The sequence below is a fragment of the Oenanthe melanoleuca genome, chromosome 1A, assembly GCF_029582105.1.
Source record: "Oenanthe melanoleuca isolate GR-GAL-2019-014 chromosome 1A, OMel1.0, whole genome shotgun sequence".
Taxonomy (NCBI): Eukaryota; Metazoa; Chordata; class Aves; order Passeriformes; family Muscicapidae; genus Oenanthe; species Oenanthe melanoleuca.
This window is the reverse complement of record NC_079334.1, coordinates 14014886-14038042: the sequence shown is the minus strand read 5'-3', so window position 1 is coordinate 14038042 and position 23157 is coordinate 14014886. Positions and strand designations below refer to the sequence as shown.

Below are 23157 nucleotides of genomic sequence, written 5' to 3'. Positions count from 1 at the left end.
CATCAAACAGCTCAGATGTACCCTGCAGACTCAGACCCACATGGTGGAAACAATAAAACCTGAGGTACAGTTTTTGTTTCCCCTGTGTTTCTGGAAGCAGAAACCTCTGTGACCAGAAGCAATTGATCTAAACAGAATTACTGATCTAAACTGTTTAGCTGGTCACAGCTGTCCTTAAACTGATCAAAGTACTGGTGGTAATCTCCAGGACTTCCAATATGCTTTATCTCTGATGGCAATATGTATTCAGTCCAGGGACAATTTTAAATCAGGCATGCAAAATGCCAAATACAGCTTCATTACTGGGCCCAGCCAGACCTGCCACCATGGTCTATGCATGGGGTAAGCTGCTTCTGTCCACTCTGCTCCCAAGACTCAAAGGGCAGATAAAAGAGCATCATGGCAATTTCTAGGAAATGCAATGAGTCAGTTCCTGTTAATGATGAGACCCCTGTGAGTCAGGTCATTAGCATGGATTTCAATTTCAATTGCTCTTGCTGTTGTTGGGCTTTCTGTTTGTTTTAAGAAAGGGGATATTTTCATTTTACGACTGTTTTCAAAATACTTTCATAAGGAAATAGGTCTTACATGGCAATTGTGTTTGCCCATCCTTTCCCAGAAACTTTTGTGTTCATCATCAAGAAAAACAGTGTTTTCAAAGCTGTTAGGCCCTGCAATGTTCATGAAAACTGCTGGCTGGATAGAAGAAAAAGCCCCTGTTAGTGCTGTGGTGAGACATGCCACAAAGGCAACCCACTCTAAGAGTCACCAGGGAATCCACACCTCTAGATGGCAGAAAAAGCTTTGGAATTTGCATGTTATATTAGACCTTAAACAGCGACACATCTATTAGAAACTAAAAATAATAATTGCCATTGGCTCCCAAGAAAACTGATTTTTCATTGTATAAAATCCATGCTGTAAAAGAAGTATTTGTATCTGCCTCTGTAGAGTCATATGCTCCTCTCTCTTCATATGCATTAAGATTTAAGGTCCTCATCAGTGAGAAATACGTATAATCTCCCACAGGACTGGAGTCTCTCCTTCAGTACTAACATATTAAAACTAGACTTCTTAAACATTCATATTAATTAGTCTGTAAGGAACCCTTATCAAAATATGTGTGTGAATACATAATTATGAGGGTGTATTGTCTGGCAAAAAAATGAGGGTCTGATCCTGCCTCCTCTCAAGTAAATGGCAGCTTCACCACTTGTTTTTGTATAAGCAATATCAGGCAGCAGAAATGGGAGACAATTTTCCCCTTCCTGCCTCCCTGGAAGCACTGTCTCACCCTTGCTGAGAAAGCCCTTCACCCCTCCTGGGAGGGGAAAAGGAAAGAAAAGCATTTGGCAGCTATTATCAATATTCATGCACAGCTGCAATTCACAGGCCTTATTTCTTGCTGAAATGTGCCATTAGCTGCAGCAAGGCTCAACCTGGAGCAGGACAGACCTCTAGTTAGTGCCAGTCACAAATTCCTGGCTGACCTCTAGATGCACCTACTGTCCTGCCACAGGAGAGGACAACCTGGTTCTTCTTGTGTCAGCGCTGTTTATCACCTGGTCCTGGTCCTGTGAGAAGGGCCAGCAAACTGCCCCGCATTTGATAAGTCTTCAGGCAATTGCAGAAGTTCAAGTTCTGCCATTTTGCTGGCTTTGTAGGTAAACCCTTTGTTTGCCCCTGATAAATGCAGTGCCAGAGCCTGCAGGATATGGCAAGCTATGCATTAGTATTAAAATATCAATCCCACAGCTCATCTCTGATGAGGATCTCATTTGTCAGAATTTTTTTGTTTGGTCTATTGTGTCCTAAGTAGAAAATAGCATGGTCTAGAAAATGCAGAATGGGATTAGGAAACTGGAGAGAAATCTCAGATCTTGTTTTTCTGCCACAGATTTGTTCACAGCCCTGGGAGAATACAAGGATATTACTTGCCCATCCCCAATTAATGTATTGTTTGTAGTCTGGTGGACATGCTTTCCTTGCTGTTTCCCATCCCCAAGTTTTCCTTCTTGGCTTAGCCATATGCAAAAGCAGTGGGTTTTTTTGCTAGCACAAGAACACATCCCCTCCTGATCCAGGATTTCATTCTCTCCTGCAGTTCCCGTCTCTCCCATTTGCTGTAGTCAAGTTGCACTGCATTTGGAAGAGCAAGGGTAGAATACAGGCTTGTTCCCAGCTGCCACTCAGTGTCCTCCCGGCCTGAGTGCTGGGACGGGGAACTGTCCTGACAGAGGGTCCTCAAGGTGTCCAACACTGCATGCTTCACCACCCAACAGCTGCCTTGCTGTTTTTCAGATGACTTTCTGGCAAGTCATCTGAAAAGGATTTCCATTTCACACCCTGTGCTGGTGTAACTGGAAAGGTGTTCTAAAAACACCATCTTCATCTTCTCCAGTCATGATGTTTAAGGACTCTCATTGAAGACAGGCAGACTCAGAGATGGAAATCTCTTGGTGATGCACATAACCTTGACAGTGGCAGTATGGACCTCCCCTTGGTGTCTTTCTGTAACAAGTCCCTACCCCAAACAACATCAACAGCCCTGGTGGTGGTTGGACACTAAAGATTGACTGAAATTCCTACTTTATTTTTACCAAACAACTATGGCATACCAGTAAGGGTGAAGGTCAGTTATTGTTTAGAGAAAACTGGATCTATAACAGGGCAGGCATGCAATGACATTTTCTCCATATGCACAATAGAAAATTTCAGAAATTCCTTCTAGGTGCATGGTTATTTTCTTTTTTGCATCTATTACTTTTAAAAATCTGGCCTTTAGTCACTGACCACTTGAACTGAATTATTGCATGTGAGCAAGTGGAGAGGAAGGGAGAGCCATATCAAGTTAGCAGCCTTTTAACACCCAAATATCACCCTTTTTTATTGGAATTTCCCCCACTTAAATGTTCTGTTGGCTTTTAGGAGAACAAGAAGTTGAAATACATCAGAAGCAGAGGGAAAAGGTTTTTCTCACCTCTCTCTAAATATGGTATATCCCTGGGATTTCAGAAGTGTCTAGAGATGAACAGTGTCAAAAACTTTAGTTTGGTTGAGATATACTTAGCCAGAAACAAATTCCCAAGCCTTGGATATTTTCACCAACTTTTGCCTCTTTCTAAGCAACATTTTTCTGTGAAAGTAAACAGCTAACAATCCCAGCAAAATGAACATTTTCTAATTGGATTTAGTGAAGTCAAGACTGCATATTGAGTATATGCTCAATAAACTGCTGTAACCTGGGATCTTTAGCACAGAATTTGATTATGTCAGTGACTGTTTAACTAGAAATGCCATCCAAAATGCAAGTAAAGCATGCAGCTATAGTGACTGTACCTAGCCACTAGAGAGAGACATTATCCCATGTAGTAAAGTGAATGAGGAGTAAAGTAAAGAGGGATGAGGAAGAAAATGGGAACGATAAAAGTGAGAAAACTCCTAAGTTTGGATAGAAACAGTTTAATAGGTAAAGAAAAAGCTGTGCACACAAGCAAAGCAAAGGAAGGAATTAATTCCCTTCTTTCCATGGATAGACACATGTTCAGCCATCTCCAGGACAGCAGGGCTCCATCACATGTAACAGTGAATTGGGAAGACAAACACCATCACTCCAAACATCCCCCTTTTCTCCTTCTTCCCCAGCTTTATATGCTGAGCATGATCCATATGGTCTGGGACATCCCTTTGGTCATTTGGGGTCAGCTGTCCTGGCTGCGCCCCCTTCTAAATCCCTGCGTACCTCCCCCTCCACCACTGGTGGGGTGGATGAGGAGCAGAAAAGGCCTTGGCTCTGTGTGAGCCCTGCTCAGCAAGAACTAAAATGTTCCTCTGTTACCAACACTGCTTCCAGCATAATTCCAAAACACAGTCCCACACCAGCCATCATGAAGAAAATTAACACTATTACAGAGTTAATTTTTTAATTAACTCAAACCCAGCAAACATTCAAATGTCCAGGGACCTCACCTCAGAGCAAAATATCCTGTTCATCTGGAGCAGATGGCAGAATGGACTCCCTCATCAAACCCTGGAGAGCTGTGGCCCATGATGGTGTCGCATGCTGCAGGTACAAGGAGGCCATTCCAAAACACTGTAACAACGATGTGGGGAAAGTGTTAAATTTACATTTATATATTTTCAATCAAATCTGTGCATGTGCAGTTAGGGAAGTAGTGGGTAACTATTGTTCTTGGATGGAGCACAGCAGTGCTAATCAAGCCCATGCAGGTGACTTCTTACACTGTGACACTTAGGCAAGCAAATAGATTTTTCGAGCTTTACGGAAAGATCAAGAGCCAGATTGTATAGAATTGTTGCAAAACCTTCAGCACCAGAGTGCCTTGTTTAGACCAGGTGTTTTAATCCCAGACATGAAAATGCTGGTGCAGTGTGCTGTCAGCAGCAACCTCAGAGGCTACACCAGAGCATGAATGGTTAATGTGGCCTGCTCAGACCTGAGATTAACAGGTGCTCATGTGTTCGGAAAGGAGAACCAGGCAGACTAGAAACTGCCATGAACTGATAGCGGAAGCATCCGTAAAACCAACACACTACGTTCAGGTTGATAAATGTGCACTGCGGACTCGGATAATGCCCGGAGGTCAAAAGCCACACTTCTATTTGTAAAGCCTGCCAAAGTGTTCAAGCTTCCAAGCACAGGAACATCTAGTTAAAGTAACAGCGGTGGGAAACATGGGAAGTCTGATCATGCTAAAAAAGGCATCTGGATACAAAACCGATTTGCCCTGTGAATAAGCGGGACAGTGCCTGATGTGTAAGGGCACTTGGTATTTAACCCCGGCGATTTTCTGCAGCTCGGAGTTCCAGAGGAATTCCTTGAGAGGGGCTAACCACTGCCTTGCTGTTTTGATCTTTCACAGAGGACCAAGTAAGGATCTGCTATTAGGATCAAGTAGTCATTTCCTATGTGATTAGTTCTCTTTTGATGCAGGCAAGGAATAGCATTGGTCCTCGTGTGCGCTGTTTAAGTTATCTGGGGAGTCCTGCAGTTCTCCTTTTTGCTGACATGGAAACATTAGATAACACGTATTTGATTTATGGCTTCTAATTATTTTATATCGGTTCTCAAACTTTGAGTGAGAACTTATATTAGTATCTTTGCACCTGCACTTACTCTCGATTTCTCAAAATAGAGTAGAGATTTGCTTGTGAAAATCCCGTTAAATTTCACAGGCTGATTTGAAAATCTGGGTAATAGCGCTTTAATCTTCTGAAGGTGCGGGCTCAGCTGTATGCAAATATGCAAGGAGTAGTCTCAGTCTGGGTTTCCACTAGGATTTAACTAGGTGCACGTTGAAAGTGAGCATTCAGATTTTGTCTTGCAAATTAACCAGCACTCAACTGAGGGGAGTCCTCAATCATTATGCAAATAATAAACGGGTAAAATCCCCCCCTTTTTTATATATATAGCTGCACACCCTTTAGCGCATCCTCGGAATTAATCAGTTTTAAGGATTGATTACTGTAAGCATAACTGGCATTAAAATATTAAAATGAAACCTCTTAAAAGCCCCTTTTAAAAAAGCTAACCAAGCTTGGATTGCAGGCAGGGGCATTTCCTGACCAGCTGTGTTGGTTCTGAGAAGCTTTTCTAGAATCTGGCATGACACTTTCTAGCATCTTATGAGTGTTCAACACTTAACTTTTACCACATTTTCTGTATACTGGAAACTTACCTATACACATTTACATTTATATGAAAAAAGCATGTTGTTAATACTCCTTTAACACAGAATGGTGATACACGTGCAAGCAGCACTTGAAAGATCTGTAAATCAATAGAGAGTTTTGAGGCTATACACAGAGTGAAAAGAAAGATGAATTACATACATTCAACTACCGTCTTGATGGTTGATATTAATCCTCTAAAATAAGAAACATGAGAAAAAGCCATCCTCAGTTTTCATGGCATTAAAGGGCTCAAGACACATTCACAAAAATAATTGCTTTCTGCTTCTCCTCAATTTTGCAAAAGTGGACAGGACAGGTGTCTCTGCTCCTCCTATCAGCAGCTGTCCCACTCTAGGGCAACACAGCATATTCCTATTTGCATTTGCAATATGGATCCATCATCTCACTCTAAAATTCAGCAAGTTCAGACTGCTGTGCAAAGGGAATAGGAAGAGCTTCAAGAACTTTATAGAGACTTGAGCTTGGCTGTGAAGGAGCTTCACTTTCCTCCTGAAAGACAATTATTTAAGAAGTAAAGTTATTGTCCTATTGAGGCAAATTTCTGGCATTCCCTGTCAACCACCTAATTCTAACTTCATTGGAGTTGTGCATAGGCACAACGTGATTAACCTTACTTTACAAAGAGACTTTGTTAAAGCTTTTCTTTCATAGTTATCATTCTGCTTAATGATCAAAAAATATTTTCTACTCTCACCCAAATACAGATGATCTTAGGTCAGTGACCTTTTAGTAGTATATCTAAAGAGTTATTGACTCTTTTCATTTAGATATGGAAATGACGTGGTGATGAAAGAGTGGCTGTCTTTGCAATATAAGAACTCCTCATGAGGACAGGGAGCACACAATAATGCCATTGCTCGGTGTGTCTAGGGCAGTTTTCGTCTGTGCGTAAAGATGGGGATTTTGGGAAGCCAGTTGGCCAGTGCTGTGCGCTTACACACTTGCGCTGTGTATATAGAATTAATAACTTTCCTTTGCTGCTGAGTACACATTTCAGCTTTGCGGAACTCAGGGTTAAGTATTTTCACTAGTTTGAAAGTAGGGAAACTGAGATGGAAGAAAACCAATGGCTGGAATGAGGCCAGAAGTCTGGGCTAGCTCAGGACTGTGAGGCTCAGAGTTCTGTGTTCAGACCATGCAACCACAGCCCTGTGCAACAATAAAAAGTTTTAGTTTCCCATTTGTGGAGGAAATTGAGATCATTCAAATAACTCAGTAGTCCCTTTCTCCGGAGTGGGAACGCATCCCATTAAAAGGTGTGTCAGGAGAAATAAAGGTAAATTTATACCTGTTGTCCTTTTTTTCTCTATTGATTGCACTGTTTCAGCACTCATACTCTAAAGGACTTTGAAATTGATGTGGCTGTTTATTGAAAGGAAACTTCTCAGGGTGGCTCAGCTTACTTGTGCTCTTACTGGAGTGAAACAGGATGCTTGGCCCAAATCTTATTTCCTTCATTTCACTCCATTCTATTCCAAGCACTTTTCCTGCATCCTGAAGTAAGATATCAGTGATGCTACATTTTTCTGAGCACAGGGCATTTGAAGAGATGCATAATCAAGGAAATTTTCATTTATTGATCTTGGAGGAATTGAGGATGCCCATGCCTTACTATAGGCAATTTTTAGAGCCACTTTTCCCAGTTTCCACTAGAGGGATTACATGTTCTAGTTCAGAGTGCTGCAACAGCCCAGGATAAAATGGAGCTGCTTCTTGTCCATCTATATTTTTAACTGCTACAGTTAATTCACAAATACAATAATAAGCTGACAGTACTAGGGCTGGAGGCCTTAATAACCATTACAAAATCATTAATTACCAAGAAATTAGAGAGGTGTCTGTTAAGTGGTTAAATTTGCAACCTTCTGTCCATAAACAAGAAATCCAAACACTTGCCTAAATCATGGCTAACTTCCCACACATTGCTTATAAGCTATATCTTGTTTATTTCTCCATATATTACTCTCAGTAAATGATTAGATTTGTCACCCATGGCCCAGTATGCTGTTTTCAATTATATATTTTATTAAATTAATCACTACATATTTACTTTGAGAAATTATGTATGATATCTATCAATGCATGTGTGTGAGTGTATGTGAGAGCATGAACTTCCCTGATTGCTTTTCCTCTTGTACAGCAAATAAAAAATAACAGGCATTAAAGCTAGCAGAGTTATACTGACAGGGAAACCAGCTCAGAGGGAGGGGGGGAAATTGCTATATGAAGTTTTTTCTTTTGTATTTTAAGTATTTCTACTTATGTATTGAATTTTAATGATCTGGAAAGTCTAATCTCCACTAGCAGATGTATAAACACTTGTAGCTGTAAGATTTAAGGGTGCTCGTGTGGACTGCACTCAGCTTTTCTTTTTCCACCTCCCACATCTTGTGGATGCGTCTGTGTGGGGGGGGGGGGATCTGCAGACATATGGGCCACTTTTTTTTCCAGGGAATATAAAGCCACTCTTTTCTATAAGGACAATTGAAGTAGCTTGTTTTCTAGGAAAACTAAACCTTATGGTATGCATAGAAATAGGACTTCCATCAGTTTGGGCTACTGTAAAGTTGGGGTTTTTTGTTGTTGTTGTTAAATTGCTTTTTTTTTTAATGAAAATATTTCTATATCTGTTTAGTTTCCATGTAATCTTTTAGATATTTCATCCTATCAGATTTCTGTTCTGTCTTGTGCTTTATTTTTCATTGCAGTACTTTCTCTGTCTTCACTGAACATAATTTCTTCTGAGCAGAATTCACCCCCAACAGCTTCTGAACTGAATTTACACATCCATTGTATTTGAGTGGGTTCAAAATGAGACAGAAATACTCACTTTTAATCTGTTATATTTCTGAGGTGTTAATTAGTTTGCCACCTCTTGTTTGCCAGTTCAAACTGGCAACCCGAATGCTATGAGAAATTCTTTTAATAATCTTCTAAGAAAATCATATGTAATGATTTACTTCTGCAACAAGTAAATTGCTTCAGGAAGGGGATCACTGAGACCAAGACAGTTGTGATAATGTGGATTTCAAAATACAAACTTCAGCTTGTAAAGAAACCAGAATTAGGACTTTTAAAAGACAAAGTTTAAACAATCTTGTAGATTTTATTACTTTTGTCTGTAAATATGGAGTGATCTTTATCCACATACAAAGGGTGGGTTGGAGCCTCCAGCAGGTACACACACAAATTCCTTTCTTGACTTTTTGACTCTCTTCCTTTCTTAACTTACAATCAGTTCAGGGTTCTATATCACCTCGGTGGATGATCTGCTGGGTTCCACCTTGCTGCAAAGCAGCAAGGCGGAGACGGCAGGGAAGTGATCTTCGGAAGAATCGGCTCCTACCTCCGCAGAGTGAGTACGTGCGTAAACCCTCCCCGACACACGAGTGAACCGTGGGGTTTGAAGTATTGCATTGTTTTGTCTTCTGGGCTGCCTGGGGTCCTTCCAAGAGCAACTGACAAAGGCTTGAAGAAAGGATTCAAAACACCATTAGGAAGGGACATATATTTCCTAAAGACTCAAATGGGTTTTTGGTGCATTGCCAGGTGTGCAGGGGAGGGTGCCCAGAGCTGATGCAGCTGCAGCGAGCCGCGGGCAAGTACCCAGCTGTCCCCACAGATGCCAGGCAGCCACCACTTTCCCAGTTCCTGGGCGGAGCCTGAGGAGGGTTCTGGCAGCGCAACAGGTTTGGGGAGAGCAAAGGGGACATCCCATCTGGAAAAACGCTTCTGTGTGCATGAGCTGAGGCTCTCTCTTAAGCTTTTCCTTGGTTGCCTGCTTGCCTCCCTCCCTTTTGCTCCTGACCAAAAATAGGGTTCACCACAAATGAGAGAACTGTTGATGCAGACTCTGTGGGTTAGAGAGAGACAGATAGATGATCTGAGATCATTTTCTCTATACAAGTAAAAGAATCTCTGGGGGTGAACTGTCTTGTCTTCAGAAATAAAATCAACAGAAGAACTCTGCAACCCATAGAGCTGTATTCAGGTTTGATACTCAATTAAAATATTCACCTGGAATTCTGTAAGATTTTGCTTCCTCTTTTGGACTTACTGAAGGCTGATATAGCAGTTTTGGTAATAGGTTTATTTGTAAAATCTCAAGCCAAAAACTTAATTTTGGCCTCAAGTCTGAAATTAAAGGATTTGGCATACGGATTCAGTTTATAGTTAGGATAATTTATCCATGTTCTCTGTCAGTGGAAGACACTGTCCCTCCTGTCTAGAAACCTCCCAGCTGCACAAAGCCTGTGGGATGAGTTCTTAGACAGAAGCACATGGGAACTCCAGCGGTCACCCTGCCAGGTAGTGCTAACATCAGCTGTGGAATTGCAAAATTTTAATGCTCTTAAAATGCCCATAGCACCTTCCTATAGAGGGATGTCCTGAAAACATCTCCCCTTTTAGCATTAAAAATACCAGTAGCCAGGAACACACCTGAGGAAGGCCAGTTAGCACCTTTCAGCTGTTTGTACCATCCCAGATCTACCAAACACAGCTGCCAAGATGATAATCACTTTCAGCCAGTGACATTTTTCATGAATGTCACTGTTTGAGCAGGGCATATTTTGTGATCTACTAACCTTCCTTCCTCTATCTGTCAGAAGTTGGTAAATAGCCAAATAGCTTCACCTACTCCAGTTCTTGTTTTTAAGAGAAGGGATTTAAAAGCCAGAGTAGTTGTCATATCTCCCTCCAGTTCACACAGGCATCAATGACAGAGATGCAGCTGGAACTGAGCAGGAATCCTGTCAGTTAATTTCTTAGGCTGGGTTTTCCTCTGAATTTACCTTAAGCATTTTTCCTTCTCCCTTTTCTGTCTGACATCCTTTACAAAAAATTTACTAATCTCAGGATTATCCAAAGGAGCATATTTTCAGTCACAGGATGCTCACATGCTTCATGGACCAGGGTGAACTTGAGCTCCACTGCACACTTGTTGCCTCACACACACACCCACACACACCCACACCCACACCCACACACACACACCCACACCCACACGCACACACACACACACACACACACACACAGACAAGCACTGGCTGACCACTGATTATCAGGGAATGGATTGCACCAGGAGGGCTGAAGATGAGCTTGTGAATTACAGTAACAAGCAAGACTGCATTTACTACCTCTGTGGAATAAATGTATTAAAAAAAAAAGAAGTCCTTCCTTTTCCTTCAAAAATGACATTCATCTCTGTGCATTGTTCTCTGATGGGCTGTGTCACCACGGAAATGGTAATCCTGCCACTTGTCAGCAAGTTGCTTTTAAAGAAAACAGTGGGTGAAGAGAGTAAACAGGTTGCAGAAGGTAACATGAGAGCAGGAGGGTGATTAGTTTTCACTGCTATTCCAAATATTCAGTCACTAAATAGATTTTAACTGTGAAGAAAGAGAGAAGAAATAGGTAAAGATAGCTTTTCCAGCTCTGGAGTGCTTCAGGAGATACTAGATGTTCCTGAGTAAAAATGTCCTTCCCTGCTATAAAACAAAGACTAATATTTAATTATTCTGAAAGCCTTGAAAAGTCCCAAAAGTCTAGGAGCAGCCTATATACTGTAAGCAGTGTTAAAACTCACTACTTGATAACTGATGATCTTCAGGGCTCCTTTGTTTCTTCCTTGTTGCTTCTTTGTCTTGTCCCATGCTTGTTCCTTCCCCCATACTCTTCAGTGTCTGCTTCCCTATGGATGCTATTTATGTCACAGTTACTTTTCTTTTTGAAAACCTCCTTACTCCAAAGGAAATTTATTAATCAATTTGCATGAAGGCCTTTACTGTGAAAATATCAGTTTGAATCTATGAAAGAGAAAAGGTAATTCCAGATATAAACAGCTGGTGTCCAGGTGAGAAGGACTTCAAGAATATTATAGTTGGAGAGTCCTTGCTGTGTACTCTTGGATTTGCTCTTAGTCTGCAAACCTGGCTTCTAATCCCTGCCCTGGGTTTACAAATACCAGCCCTGCTTCTGGCTTGGAGGATAAATACAGTTGGGTTTTATTGCAGATTTCTTTCTGAACAAGTGTCCATGCTAGAGACCTCCTGTTTTTCCAACCTTTTTGTTTTGTTTTTAAGCCAGTTAAAAGACAAAATAAAAACACCACCCCCCACCACACACACACTAATTCAGAGACTTCTAATTGGTCTGACAGGTTCTTGGTGAGGTTTTTTTTTTTTTTTTTTTTTTTTTTTTTTTTTTTTTTTTTTTTTTTTTTTTTTTTTTTTTTTTTTTTTTTAATTTGCCTAATAGATAATTTTCTGCAGGTCTCAGAGTGCCGCTTGACTTCTTGTTTCTATTTTGATTTCATCCTTGTGGCCGCCTTTCCTTCTTTGACTCTTCTGCCGTGAACAGCAGGAGGCTAAACCTCAGATTTCCCTGCTCAGGGCTCACCCCATATTCCAGCACATCCTGGGACTGTCTGGTGCTCAGCCATAGGCTGTGGGCTTTTCACGTTCAGCAGAAGATCACCAGAGATGTTTCAGCTACATGGTCAGAAAGGAAAATCAGCCCATCTGAACCAATCCAACTGAAAGGTTGTTTTTTACTAGTGAAACTTCAACTTTATCAATAACAGCTCTTCACATAAACATCTGCAGACACAGATCACTGGTTTACTCATCTGTTACTTTATTTTGTCTGAAGAGAAGCAGTTCTATCAAAATAATTAAAAAAAAAAAAAAAAGAGGATTACAAAATATTTTCCTGAATGACCTTAATTTTCTGGTAAAAGACTTGCAGTCAAGTCATGTTTCAGAATGACTAAGAGCGAATGGATGATGGGACACCTGTTCTCCTTGAAAGGTTTTATGTTCAGCTATGTGAACAGGGGAAGCTGAATCACTAGTCACATGGCATATGTTTAAAAATATTATTGAAATGAAACTCTTTTAAAAAATAATATGTAAACATGAAGCATAACTGTTTGGGTTTTGCCTGGGTATTTTATTTGGTTTTGGGTGTGGTTTTTTGTTTTTTTGTTTTTTTTTTTTTTTTTGTAGGTACATTCATTTTCTTTGTGGGTTTTGTTGGAGTTTTTTGGTGGCTGAAACTGAGCTCCAGAGAAAAAATTTAGGGGCACATATAAGTGACTTTCAGTCAGATAGGAGGTATGCAATTGCTTTTGAATAGTTTTGAATATGTGGCAACTAGGATCAAAGTATTTAACATGTGTGCTAAGTTTTTCTCATCTGCTTTGGAGATTTTGGATGCTGAAATCAGCATGTTGAAGTTTGGGATATTTGTGCCTATGACTTGATGCGCTGAGATTTGATTCTCACTGGGTTCAGCATATGAAACCTTTGAAAGGTTTGCACAGGTTTTTGTGTTGATATATTTGTGCTACTTCATGTTGCTGATATCTGGAAATTCCTAATACTGTATATAATTATCGTTCATGTAACATTAAGTCACATTTCTGACTTAAATGAATCAATTACATGATGCTGCAAAGTTCCACAAATTAGCTCTTCAGTGTAAAATGCTGAATGTAAATCATGGACGCTGATGTAAATCATGGAATGCTTATTACATATCTCTTATATTGCAGATTATTTTCTTATACCAGATAAGCACATGAAAACAGTGAGAAAGTAATGTTTGTTGTGATGTTTTATTTTCTCTCATGCTATTATTTATACTTTCTAATGCCATGTCTTACATCCTGTTTCACAATAAGAGTCAGATCTTCTTGTTTAACTGCTAAGGAAGTCTGAACAGTTTGATTCCAAATAAGGGCAGTTCTGACTAGATACACTAAGAAAATAAAAGGCAAAACCCACTCTCCTCTCCTGGATGCAAGCTGACTGCCAGAGTTGTTCCCACAGTACTACAGAGATAGCTAGGTTCATTTTGGAGCATCCAGCTGTGAGGTGACACACTTAATGCACCAGTGATCTGATCCAGTATAGAAAATCTTTGGGGCCTGATTCTCTGTGCCTCTCACCTTGTGCAGTCATTTGTAGTGAACAGCCTGAATGCCCACATACAGGAGAAGCAGAATATAAAATATTTTGCACTGCTTATCCTTCACTGCATACCTGTAACTATGTGGGCAGGTGCATGAGGTAAAACAGGCTTTGAGTTCTTATGAAAATTTTATTTATATGCCATTGATTTGGGTTTTTTTTTTCTTTAAAGGTAAAATATAAAGCTATTTGAGCCTTCTAGACAGTGATCTTATGAGCTTATGAGCATTCCTATAGGATACATACAGAGCAACTGAATATGCCCACACAGAAATATATGCAGGTCTAATAATCAACACAGACCAGAGCAAGTGCTAAACCTGAATCCTTCCTTAGAAATTCAGATATTGCCAGTTTAAAGGGTTGTTTTTCTAACCCAGCAATCATTTCACAAAAGGAGCTCCAATGCCAATTTTGAATCAAGGATTACGCTGTTATGAGCACAAATGACATCTCATTGCAATGCAACCTTCTCTCCTTTTTGTTTTTATGATAGTAATTTAAAGATATTAGGAGCTGTGTTACTCCACAAAAGATGGTAGTGCAAGCAAACAGCTTTGCATGAGAAATGCTGAAGCAAAAATTGTATATGTTCTCTGATTTTCCAAACAATGATCACAAATTCAGAGAATAAACTTTATAGTAAGAAAGAATATTTTTGATTGGAAATTTGGCCATTTTTTACTGAATTCTGTTTGTTTTTATTGTGTTTGTTTGCTATTTTTGAGGGTACTATTTATTGCATACATGCTGGAGAATAATCCTACAGCAATGTGCTAAATTTTAAACAAGGTCACACCACATTTTCCACATTAATTTTGGTATTAATTACTGCACCTAAATATATATTAAAAAAGCAGCTCTATCTTGTGGCACAAAGGCTGATTATATTGAAAATCAGAGGCTTTTGGCAATGGCGGGAAAGTGAGAAATCTTTTTTGTCCTTTTATGGCAATTTTATTTTCTTTTGTTTTAATTTAAGGAGCACTGTAGAGATAATAATCTTAATAAAACAGTATATACAAATCCCTGTTCCTGTGCTACTGATTAGACACTAACAGTTCAGTCCTGCTAAAACTTACTCACAGAAACTGGCCTCTATTTTCAGAAGTTGTAGATTATTTTGATTACCTCCCCTTTTCAGTCAATCATCAGTTTTAGAAAACGTGGCTAGATGTAAAAAATGCTTTTGGAAAGGTCTAGGCAACAATTTTTGTCAGCTTATAGAGCACCCAACACTCTTGGAAATCAATTTGAAAACTTTGTTGCAGCCTTGGTTGGAGTTTGAAGTGCACACTGTGAGCCACGAGGGCATGCCTGAATTACTTGATGGTCTTGAAGCTCCACATCAGCACTGTCCTAATGGTCTGCCCTCATTCATTAGTCCTGAGTGATCCTCACTGAGCCTTGCAAGACATGCTCCTGATGGTGTCCGCACGTAGGCAAACATCACCACATGGTTTCTCATCCTGCAAGGGCTTCCTCCACCTCTGGTGGAGCCTCCATGTAAAACACTCTTAATTAACCCAGTGGTGGGGTAAACAGCCGAGAGGGAAAGGGGTCAGCCACAATATATGCACAAGACCTCCAGCTGTGAGCCGGGACAAGTTCTCTCACTTCTGGCAGGCACAAAAGTGAAGTTAAGGTTTGGTTCTTAATCCTCTCCTATATCACGATGGATAATCTGTGATTTTGGGGTGTTGCCTCTTGGTCAGGAATTCTGATACCAAGAGAGGCATATTCTTCTATTAGAGCAGAGTTGGAGAGGCTTAAATGCTTTGACAGCCTTTGTAGCACCACAAAGTCAGGGGTGGGCTAAAAAGTTGGATTTGGAAATGGAATATATAAGAATATACATATTCATTCATGTGTTAGCATTGATGGAAATCTTTTGATCATGTTCAGTGTGGACTAAGGCTGAAATTAAAAAATAAATCTGGATCTTTGCAACTGGATTTGTGCCTAGGAAAGAAGCAAACTTAAATTAAGTGTTGTGGGGTTTAGATCCTCCTCCTTTTTCTTGGGGAAGGGTTGAGGGGTGGGCTTCAGATGTGAGCTCATTTTAAAAGAGAGATTAGGGAAAACTTGCCCTAAATTGTAGTTTTGTAATCCCTGACCCGGGCCCACTTAACTGTTTGACATGTGAAAATATTGTGTTAATGAAGTTCCAGCCTGCTTCATAAATCCATCCTTGTGACTGTCTTTATTCATCTCCATGTCCTGATAGATTATGATTATTTTTGTATATACAAGTAATCTCATTGAAATCTACTACTGGTTGCATGATAGATGATTGTGGCTCGTGCTTTTAATCCATTATTGAAGCTAAAACTGTTTACAGATTCTTGTAATACTTAATTTTTGCTCAGCATGGACAACTCAATGCAAGTCTTTTTTTCAGCTGGCTTCCTTTCCTCTTTCTCATTCCATGTGCCTGCAGTAGGTTAAATTACAGAACGCCACACTGACATTTAATTTAATGAACATTTCCTGTTTCTTTTAGATTGTGTATGCACCTTCTACTAAAAATAAATATATTCCTTATTTAGTTAATAGGACCTAAATGTGGGATTCAAATTACCAGTTCCTCTACTGAAACATGATTCTATAATTTAATTTCAGGAATCAGCTAATAAGAAACTGGAGGGAGTGCCCTATTCCGGGACGTAACGGCAGAGTGTTTTATGTTCTCTAGGAAGTTTAGGAAGTTATTTTAATGTCTTTTTGAAATATTATGGATAGGCTTCTCTATTGCCTCTGGGAGAACAGAGACAAGACCTGCATAGAACCACATTGCTTTAATTTAAGCAACAGAGGCTTTTCCTACTAGCAGGAATCAGTGCAAGCATCACCCTGATTTTATTATGGAGGAGCAGATAAGCCAGGCTAAATGTAAAAGGTGAGAGTGATGCTTGGACTGATTAGGACCACATAAGGATGTTCTTGTCCTGATGCTCTCTGATACAAAGACATATGTTTGTAAGTTCCTAAGTGGTTTCTTCATTTTAATATGGCTTTAAGGTTATCTCAGTACCTCAATAATTGAATTACTCTGGCACAAAAATAATGTTGTTTTATAGGACTCAGGCTGTTCAATGCTGTCATTTATACCTCTGAGAGGTAGCAATAAACCATTTCCATGTGAGAAAGGTGGCATTTTACTGCAGCTCTTGTAAAAATGAATATGCCAAGACAAACTGGAATAGAAAATTGGAGCTATGAGTTTTCTAGGAGGATGAGGCAAGAAGCAGCTTGTGAAGAGTGGTAGTGAAGGGAAAAAGTCAGCGAAAACTAAAGACAGATTAGCTCTGTGTGAGCAGAGAGATTTATCTGTAATTTTTTTTTCCTTAGAATGATACATAAAACTTTAACTTGCAGGCTCAGGAGTGGGTGGGGCAAACCAATGTAGAGCTGTGAATAAAACACCTTCACAAACCGATTTTTAGGTAGAGATGCGAACCTTTCATTTCAACACTATGAACACTAGAACAGAACCAGGCTCAGGCAATGCTTCCCTGCTGCTGGGAGAGTTAGAGTTTTGGCAAATTTCAAATATAAAATAGCTAGCAATTTTTATAGCCACCTTTCACTGGGTAAGTTGCGCTGAAAATTTTATTTTGTGCTTTCTTTAGTTATTCCGGGTGGAAAAGTGGCTTGAAGCTGTGCTCCCAGCTGTGTCCAGCCTGTGTGTGCTAACATTCAACATCTTGTGCACTCAAATATGCAGGGCTAAATAAGGAGATGTCTTTAGATTCTACTAAAAAGCATTTGCTTGGCTGAAAATGTTGAAATGAGTCAATGCAGAAATGGCAACATCCTTCCTTTAAATAATTAAAAAACAAACAAATAAAAAAATACCCCAGGATTAATTCTTTGCAATTAATAATAAAACTTAAATGATTATTGACATTCACAATTGTTTTTAAAAGTATTTGGAAATATGATGCTAGAGTCTTTGAGGAATGACATATCATCATTATTCAAGACAAACTCAAATGCAGCTACTAGCAGTCCGATGGGGCTTTTTTCCTTTTTTTTTTTTTTTTTTTTTTTTTTTTTTTTTTTTTTTTTTTTTTTTTTTTTTTAATTCTCTTTTCCACTGAACACCTTAATCTTATTGTAGAACTAGAAAAATACAGCTCCTATGGAGAGCATGATACAATCTCGCACCATTGTGCTTTTGATCTTAAATAAAATGCACCCACATTTGGCTTTTTCTCTTTGCACCAGATTCGTTTTGGACAAAGCCACCCTTATTCCTTTCTTGTGTTGAACTGCAAGGAACTTTATAATGATTGTAAGGAGGTGTTGGCATAAAGCAAGTAGTAAAGGGGGAGGGCAGTGCTTATGTAAAGAAAAAAAGGTGTGGGTAGGGTATGAATAGAAAAGAGTTCTGAAAGGTGTGGGGAGGACACACAGAGCCTGCCAGCCTGATCCATGGACGTCTGGCTGTAGGTCCCCAGGTTTGAGATAACCTGAGATAGAGCAAAGCTTCATGCCAGAACTATTTCATTGCCTATACAGCACTGAGGGCCAGCAGCCATCAGAAGCATGATTTGCATGAGCAGGTGGGGGCTGAGGATGTGTAATTTTGACAGCCAGTTCCAGAGCTTGTGCACAGTTTGGTGACTGGGACAGTGCAGGGTGAAACACTATCACTTAGTATGCGACCACCTTTCTCAAAAGTCTGAATTTAATTCAAAGGAGGCAAGTTTGAGGCTGGCTTAATGTTTGGGTTTTTTGGATGCAATTGGGCCACGGCCCACTCCCAGTCTGTCCTGCTTGGCTCACTGCTGGTCCTGAAAGCCATGCTGCCTCCCTGGCACCCCAAATCTGTGTTGTGCCAGAAATGCTGCTGCAGAGCTCAGAAGTCCCATTCCTCTCCCAGCCTGGCCTTTTCTCTGGTATAAGGAGTTATGGGGCTGGCTGGGGGAGTTGATGCTTGCACCTATACAGAGCTGGCCAAGCTCCTATCTGCCCCGTTCCCATCCCACCCACAGAACTCCCATGGGAGTTCCTGCCACAGAGTTAAGGAGGAAGCCAAGAAAGAAACATTCCTCCAGCTCTTCTTTTTTTCTCCTTTTCCCATCAGAGTTACCACCCTCTCTAACCACTTCTACAGAGAGGTCTGAAGTCTCACTGAATCTGCAGTTGTGAATATTATCTGTGCTGTTAATGGTTTACATATTTTTGCATTAAAGGGCAAAATCACTTAGGGACACACACACAGTGAAAAGATCATATACAGTAACATATCCAAGCACGGGGAAAAAAAAAGATTGTAATGTTCATGAATTCCAGATGATGACTTTTTAAATCCCCAAGAAGGCAATGAAATTGTTTGATTGTTCTTATTAATTACTGGACTTGTCCCAGTATCAAATATTTGTAGAAGATAAGACTTCCCTCGAGAAGATGAATAATAACCGAACTTACTCTTTGAGCAACTTGGCTCAGGGGTGCACCCACTCTCAGGCTCGAACCTCGTCCAGCCGGCTTCGGCGCTTCGGCAAAGCACGTGTACAAACTGCTCCATTAAAAATGAAAGACCCCGTAAGTAAACAAGGGAGAGAGCGAGAGAAAGGCAGACCTGGTACTTGGAGAGCGTGACTTTATTAGCGGCGGGGTACCCGCCACCCGTCCCAGAGCCGGGCTGCGGCCGCCGTCCCCCCGCAGCACCGGGACGGGCTCCGAGCAGCTGCGCTGGGTACGAACAGCACCAGCGGCTGGTGCCGAGAGCAAAACATAACTCCCCCACAGCCACTGGCGCGTACCCCCACCCACACGCGAAGCCTCGGCAGCGGCCGGCCGCGTCCCCGCGGGCTGGCGGGGCCAGCCCGGGACACGGCTGCGCTGCCTCGAGCAGCGGCGCGGGTTGCTGGAGCAGAGCCGGAGGAGAAGGAGGAAACCGCGGGGTCCGGGGCAGAGGCGGAGTGCAGAGAGGAGCCCTCACTCCCCGCCTGGCTGGCGGAGTGGTGACACGGCGGGGGCCCGGCCCCTCCGCCGCGGGCACGGGTTCCAGCTGCGCTGAGAGCCGCAGTCCTGCCGGGCCCTGCAGGCCGCTGAGGTAACCAACCCCAGGGACTGCGGGGCGACAGCGGTGGGCTTTGAACCCACTCGCCTCATCTTCGGCCCCTGCGGTAGAGCGCGGAGGCGAAGGGCGCGGCGGGACCCCAAACTTCTGCCTCTTTCTCGGGTTCCTGCGCCAGGCTGGGGGTCCTGGGAATGAAGTGGGAGCTGAGGAAAGGGGATGCAGCGAGCGTCCCCACGGGCGGCTGGGCACGTGAGCGATCGCACCGCTGTGACACGGTCCTTCGGTGCCGGAGGTGCCCGCGGACACGCACACGCCCACGGACATGCAACTCTCGGCGTGGTTACTTTTAGCAAAAGGGCGGGAGGGGGAACTGCTCCTCGGGAAGGGACTCGGGAGCGGTGCCGTCCGGGACCCGCCACAGCCCCTCTTAGTGAAGAAGTTCCCGGGCGGAGCGGGGGGAAGGCGGGAAGCGCTCAGTGCCGCCGCCGCTTTGAACCGCTGGCTGTACAGGAGGATAGCTGCCGCCCCCGTTCCCTCTGCGGACAGTGAGGATGAGGATGGTGGTGGCGGCTATGGCCGTTCGCGGGGGCGGGCGCGTCACTTACCGGTGGCCGCCACGCAGGGCCGCCCCGGTGCGCGGCGGGGCGGGCGGCGGGGAGGAGGCTGGGGATGGTCTGAGGCACCCGTGCCGCGCTGCGCCGCGGGGGACTCCCAGCGCAGCCCTCTCCCTGCTGTCACCACATCGCCTTCCTCCTCCGCCGCCTCCTCCTCCTCCTCCTGCCTGCCGGGGCCCCGGCGGCGGCCAGGCGCGGCACGGCGAGCCTCTCCTCCTCCATTGTTCCCGGTCTCCCTCTCCTTCCTCCCCCCCCACCCCCCCTTTGTTATTTGCACTCGCATTGTGTTGTTTGTCTCTGAAGCCGCCTTGGCTGACCAGCCAAGGGATTTCACCTCGTCCTTGAGAGACAGAGAGCGAGAAGGGGGAAGGGGTGGGAAGAAGTGGGGAGAGAAAGGAAGAGCTCACCAAATGCCCATCTCCCGGTCCCTCCCCGCACCTCTGGCTCTCCCCACCCCGCCAGAGTCTCACTTAGCACCCCGCGCCCGGAGGAGACATGACAGACAGCGGGTAGGTGCGCGACTGCCGCCGTTTTAACTTTGTTCCTCGCCGCGGCCGCTCCCCGGGGGCGTTCGGCTCTCGGGGCCCCTCGGGGCTCCGAGGGCGGGCGGGGTGGGCGCCGCCGGTGGGGCGGGGGAGGCGGCGCGGCCGGCTGTCAGCCCAGCTCGGCCGGCTTCCTCCCGGCCGCTCGCACATCTCCCGAAGTTTGGCACAACTTGTCACGCCCCCCCTTTCCTTCTTCTCCTCCTCCTGCTGCTGCCGCCGGGGCTGGGGGCGGGCTGGGGCGGTCCGGTCGCGGTGCCCACGCGTGTGTGGAGGGGCACTGGCTGCTCCGCGCTCTGCCCGGGCATGGCTCAGCCCTCGGGATCCCGGCGGAGCCTGCGGACAGGAAGCTTTAAATTATTGTAATTGCCTCTCCCTCCGTGCGTGAGTGCCGAGTGGCGGCGGCCGCCCCGCCGCTGCCGGGGAGCGCGCAGGGGCGAGACGGGGGCACGGCGGGCACCGCACCGGCACCGGGGTGGGGGGCACCGGCATGAGCATCTTTACGTATTTCTGCGAGACACCTTCCTCGCTTCTGCCCGAGCAGTAGGGTGTCTCTTTGGAAGTGTGCTGAAGGCTCTCGGTTCGCTTGTTTCGGCTCATTTCCCCTCAAAGAGAAAGCGGGTCAGGGGGAAAAGCGACTTCCCCGTCAGGGTACGGAGCTCGTCCCCGCGGATCCCCAGGCACTGGCGTTGAGAGCAAGTGCTGCATTATCTGGAAAGTTAGGAGACTTTATTCCAGCCCGGCTGCGATCCTAGAATAACCGGAGCTGCTCGCCGGGAGGAACGTGATCGGCTTTTCCCAGGGGATGGCATGCTGCCTCAGCCCTGTACTTTGGTCAAGGGTAGAACCAATAGCGAGCTGTGGGATTTTGGGTAATAAGTGTGGGAATCTGCAAGAGGAGTAGGTCTAAGAGTGATTCGGCTCATGAATAATGGCCTAGAGCTTTCATTTATTTTTTTTTTTTATTTTTTATTTTTTTTTTACAAAACAGGCCAACTAAATAGGCACGTGGGAGATTTGTAGGCATTCAACGTCGCAATAATCAGCAATAGCAATACAATAGGGACGTCCAGGAGGATAGTGTCTGATGACAACTGTTTTCTCTAAGGGGCTGGTATCACATGCTGGTAGCTTTTGCTATCATTGCTAACACTGAACCTCTTCTAAAAGGAAAGCCAGCAATATCCTAAAATTAGAGAGAAAATGTTTCTGGTTGATTTTTTAATTTATAATAGAGCTACATTTCACTCCATCTCTGCCAAAGAGTGAAATATTAAGTTTAGTTCAGATTAGGAAAGGAAGTTTGATTCCAGCTGTAGAATGTGTCCTGGCTTTCATCTTCTAGTAAAAAATACAGCTAGCTGTGTGCAGCCTTACTGAAGCAAGCCGCTCAGATTAAAAGGCGACTTCTTATGAAGAGCTAGTACAAAGATTTTCATCAAAGTATTTTATCACCTGAAAGTTACCTGAAAACAGCTACTTATATCTGCTGCTCTTTATCCTTCCCGGACCTGGAAGATACATAATTGCCTCAGAAATTAATTCTTTGTCCTGCAAGCTATACCATTTGCAGCTATCAGACTGGAACTACAAAGGGAGTTATTTTAGATTTAGCTATAATATCTGTCCAGGTTAGAGCCAGCTTTGTTTTACAAGGCTTCTGCAGCTGAAGAGGGAGGGGCTGGCATGGTTGTATTACATCGTGCAAATGGATAGCATGTCTATTCTGACATGATTTGAACATTAAAACCCAATAAACACACGGTAATTATGCATGGAAATCTCACAGAGGAGCTTTCTGCTTGCACTTAGACTGCTTTGGTTGAGAGTTACACTATAAGGAGTACAAGACTTGAAAGCTGCAAGTGGCTTGTGTAAACAGATGGACATTTGAGATGTATTCATGGTTTCAAGTTAATTCAGTTAACATGTGGGTGCACATGTATTTAATTTAGCCTAGCATAAGTTTTTTGTAAGCAATGGAAGCTCATATGTGCTTTTTAGAAACAAAAAATAAGAGTCTATGGATTTTGTCTGTAAGTCTGGGAGCTACAGCTGTAAAGGCTCTTAGGGACTGTGACCATCCTATTATCATGATCTTATAGGCCCAGGTGAGACTTAATAGAGAGCTTAACAGTTTTCTACTGAAGTTTACAGGTGGCTTGCAGATGAATTTTGAAATGGTAAGGTACCCTGTGCTGAGAAAACATAAAAGTGCTTAAACACGTTTTCCTGCAGTCTTATCGTACATGCTGCTTGCTAGAATCAGTTAGGTTGAG

The 23157-nt window shown here is 43.1% G+C and overlaps 2 protein-coding genes across 3 annotated transcripts in view; one reads left to right on the top strand and one right to left on the bottom strand.

The window, feature by feature from the left end:
• Positions 1-8962: 8962 nt before the first annotated feature.
• Positions 8963-21789, bottom strand: LOC130264503 (translation initiation factor IF-2-like). The gene is made up of 5 exons (XM_056512736.1): positions 21383-21789; positions 20807-21214; positions 20328-20676; positions 19125-20258; positions 8963-9183 (listed from the first exon to the last, which is right to left on the bottom strand). The coding sequence occupies exons 3-5, from the start codon at positions 20617-20619 to the stop codon at positions 8963-8965; spliced, it is 1647 nt and encodes a 548-aa protein (XP_056368711.1). The 5' UTR covers positions 20620-20676; positions 20807-21214; positions 21383-21789.
• Positions 19619-23157, top strand: part of SOX5 (SRY-box transcription factor 5) — a 608434-nt gene continuing 604895 nt past the window's right edge. The window contains exon 1 of one of the 2 annotated variants that reach the window (XM_056508516.1): positions 19619-19755. The gene's annotated coding sequence lies outside the window, so the exon portion shown is untranslated. Of the gene's footprint in view, positions 19756-20752; positions 20846-23157 lie in introns of those variants that run through there. The other variant, XM_056508534.1, reaches the window with a different exon arrangement.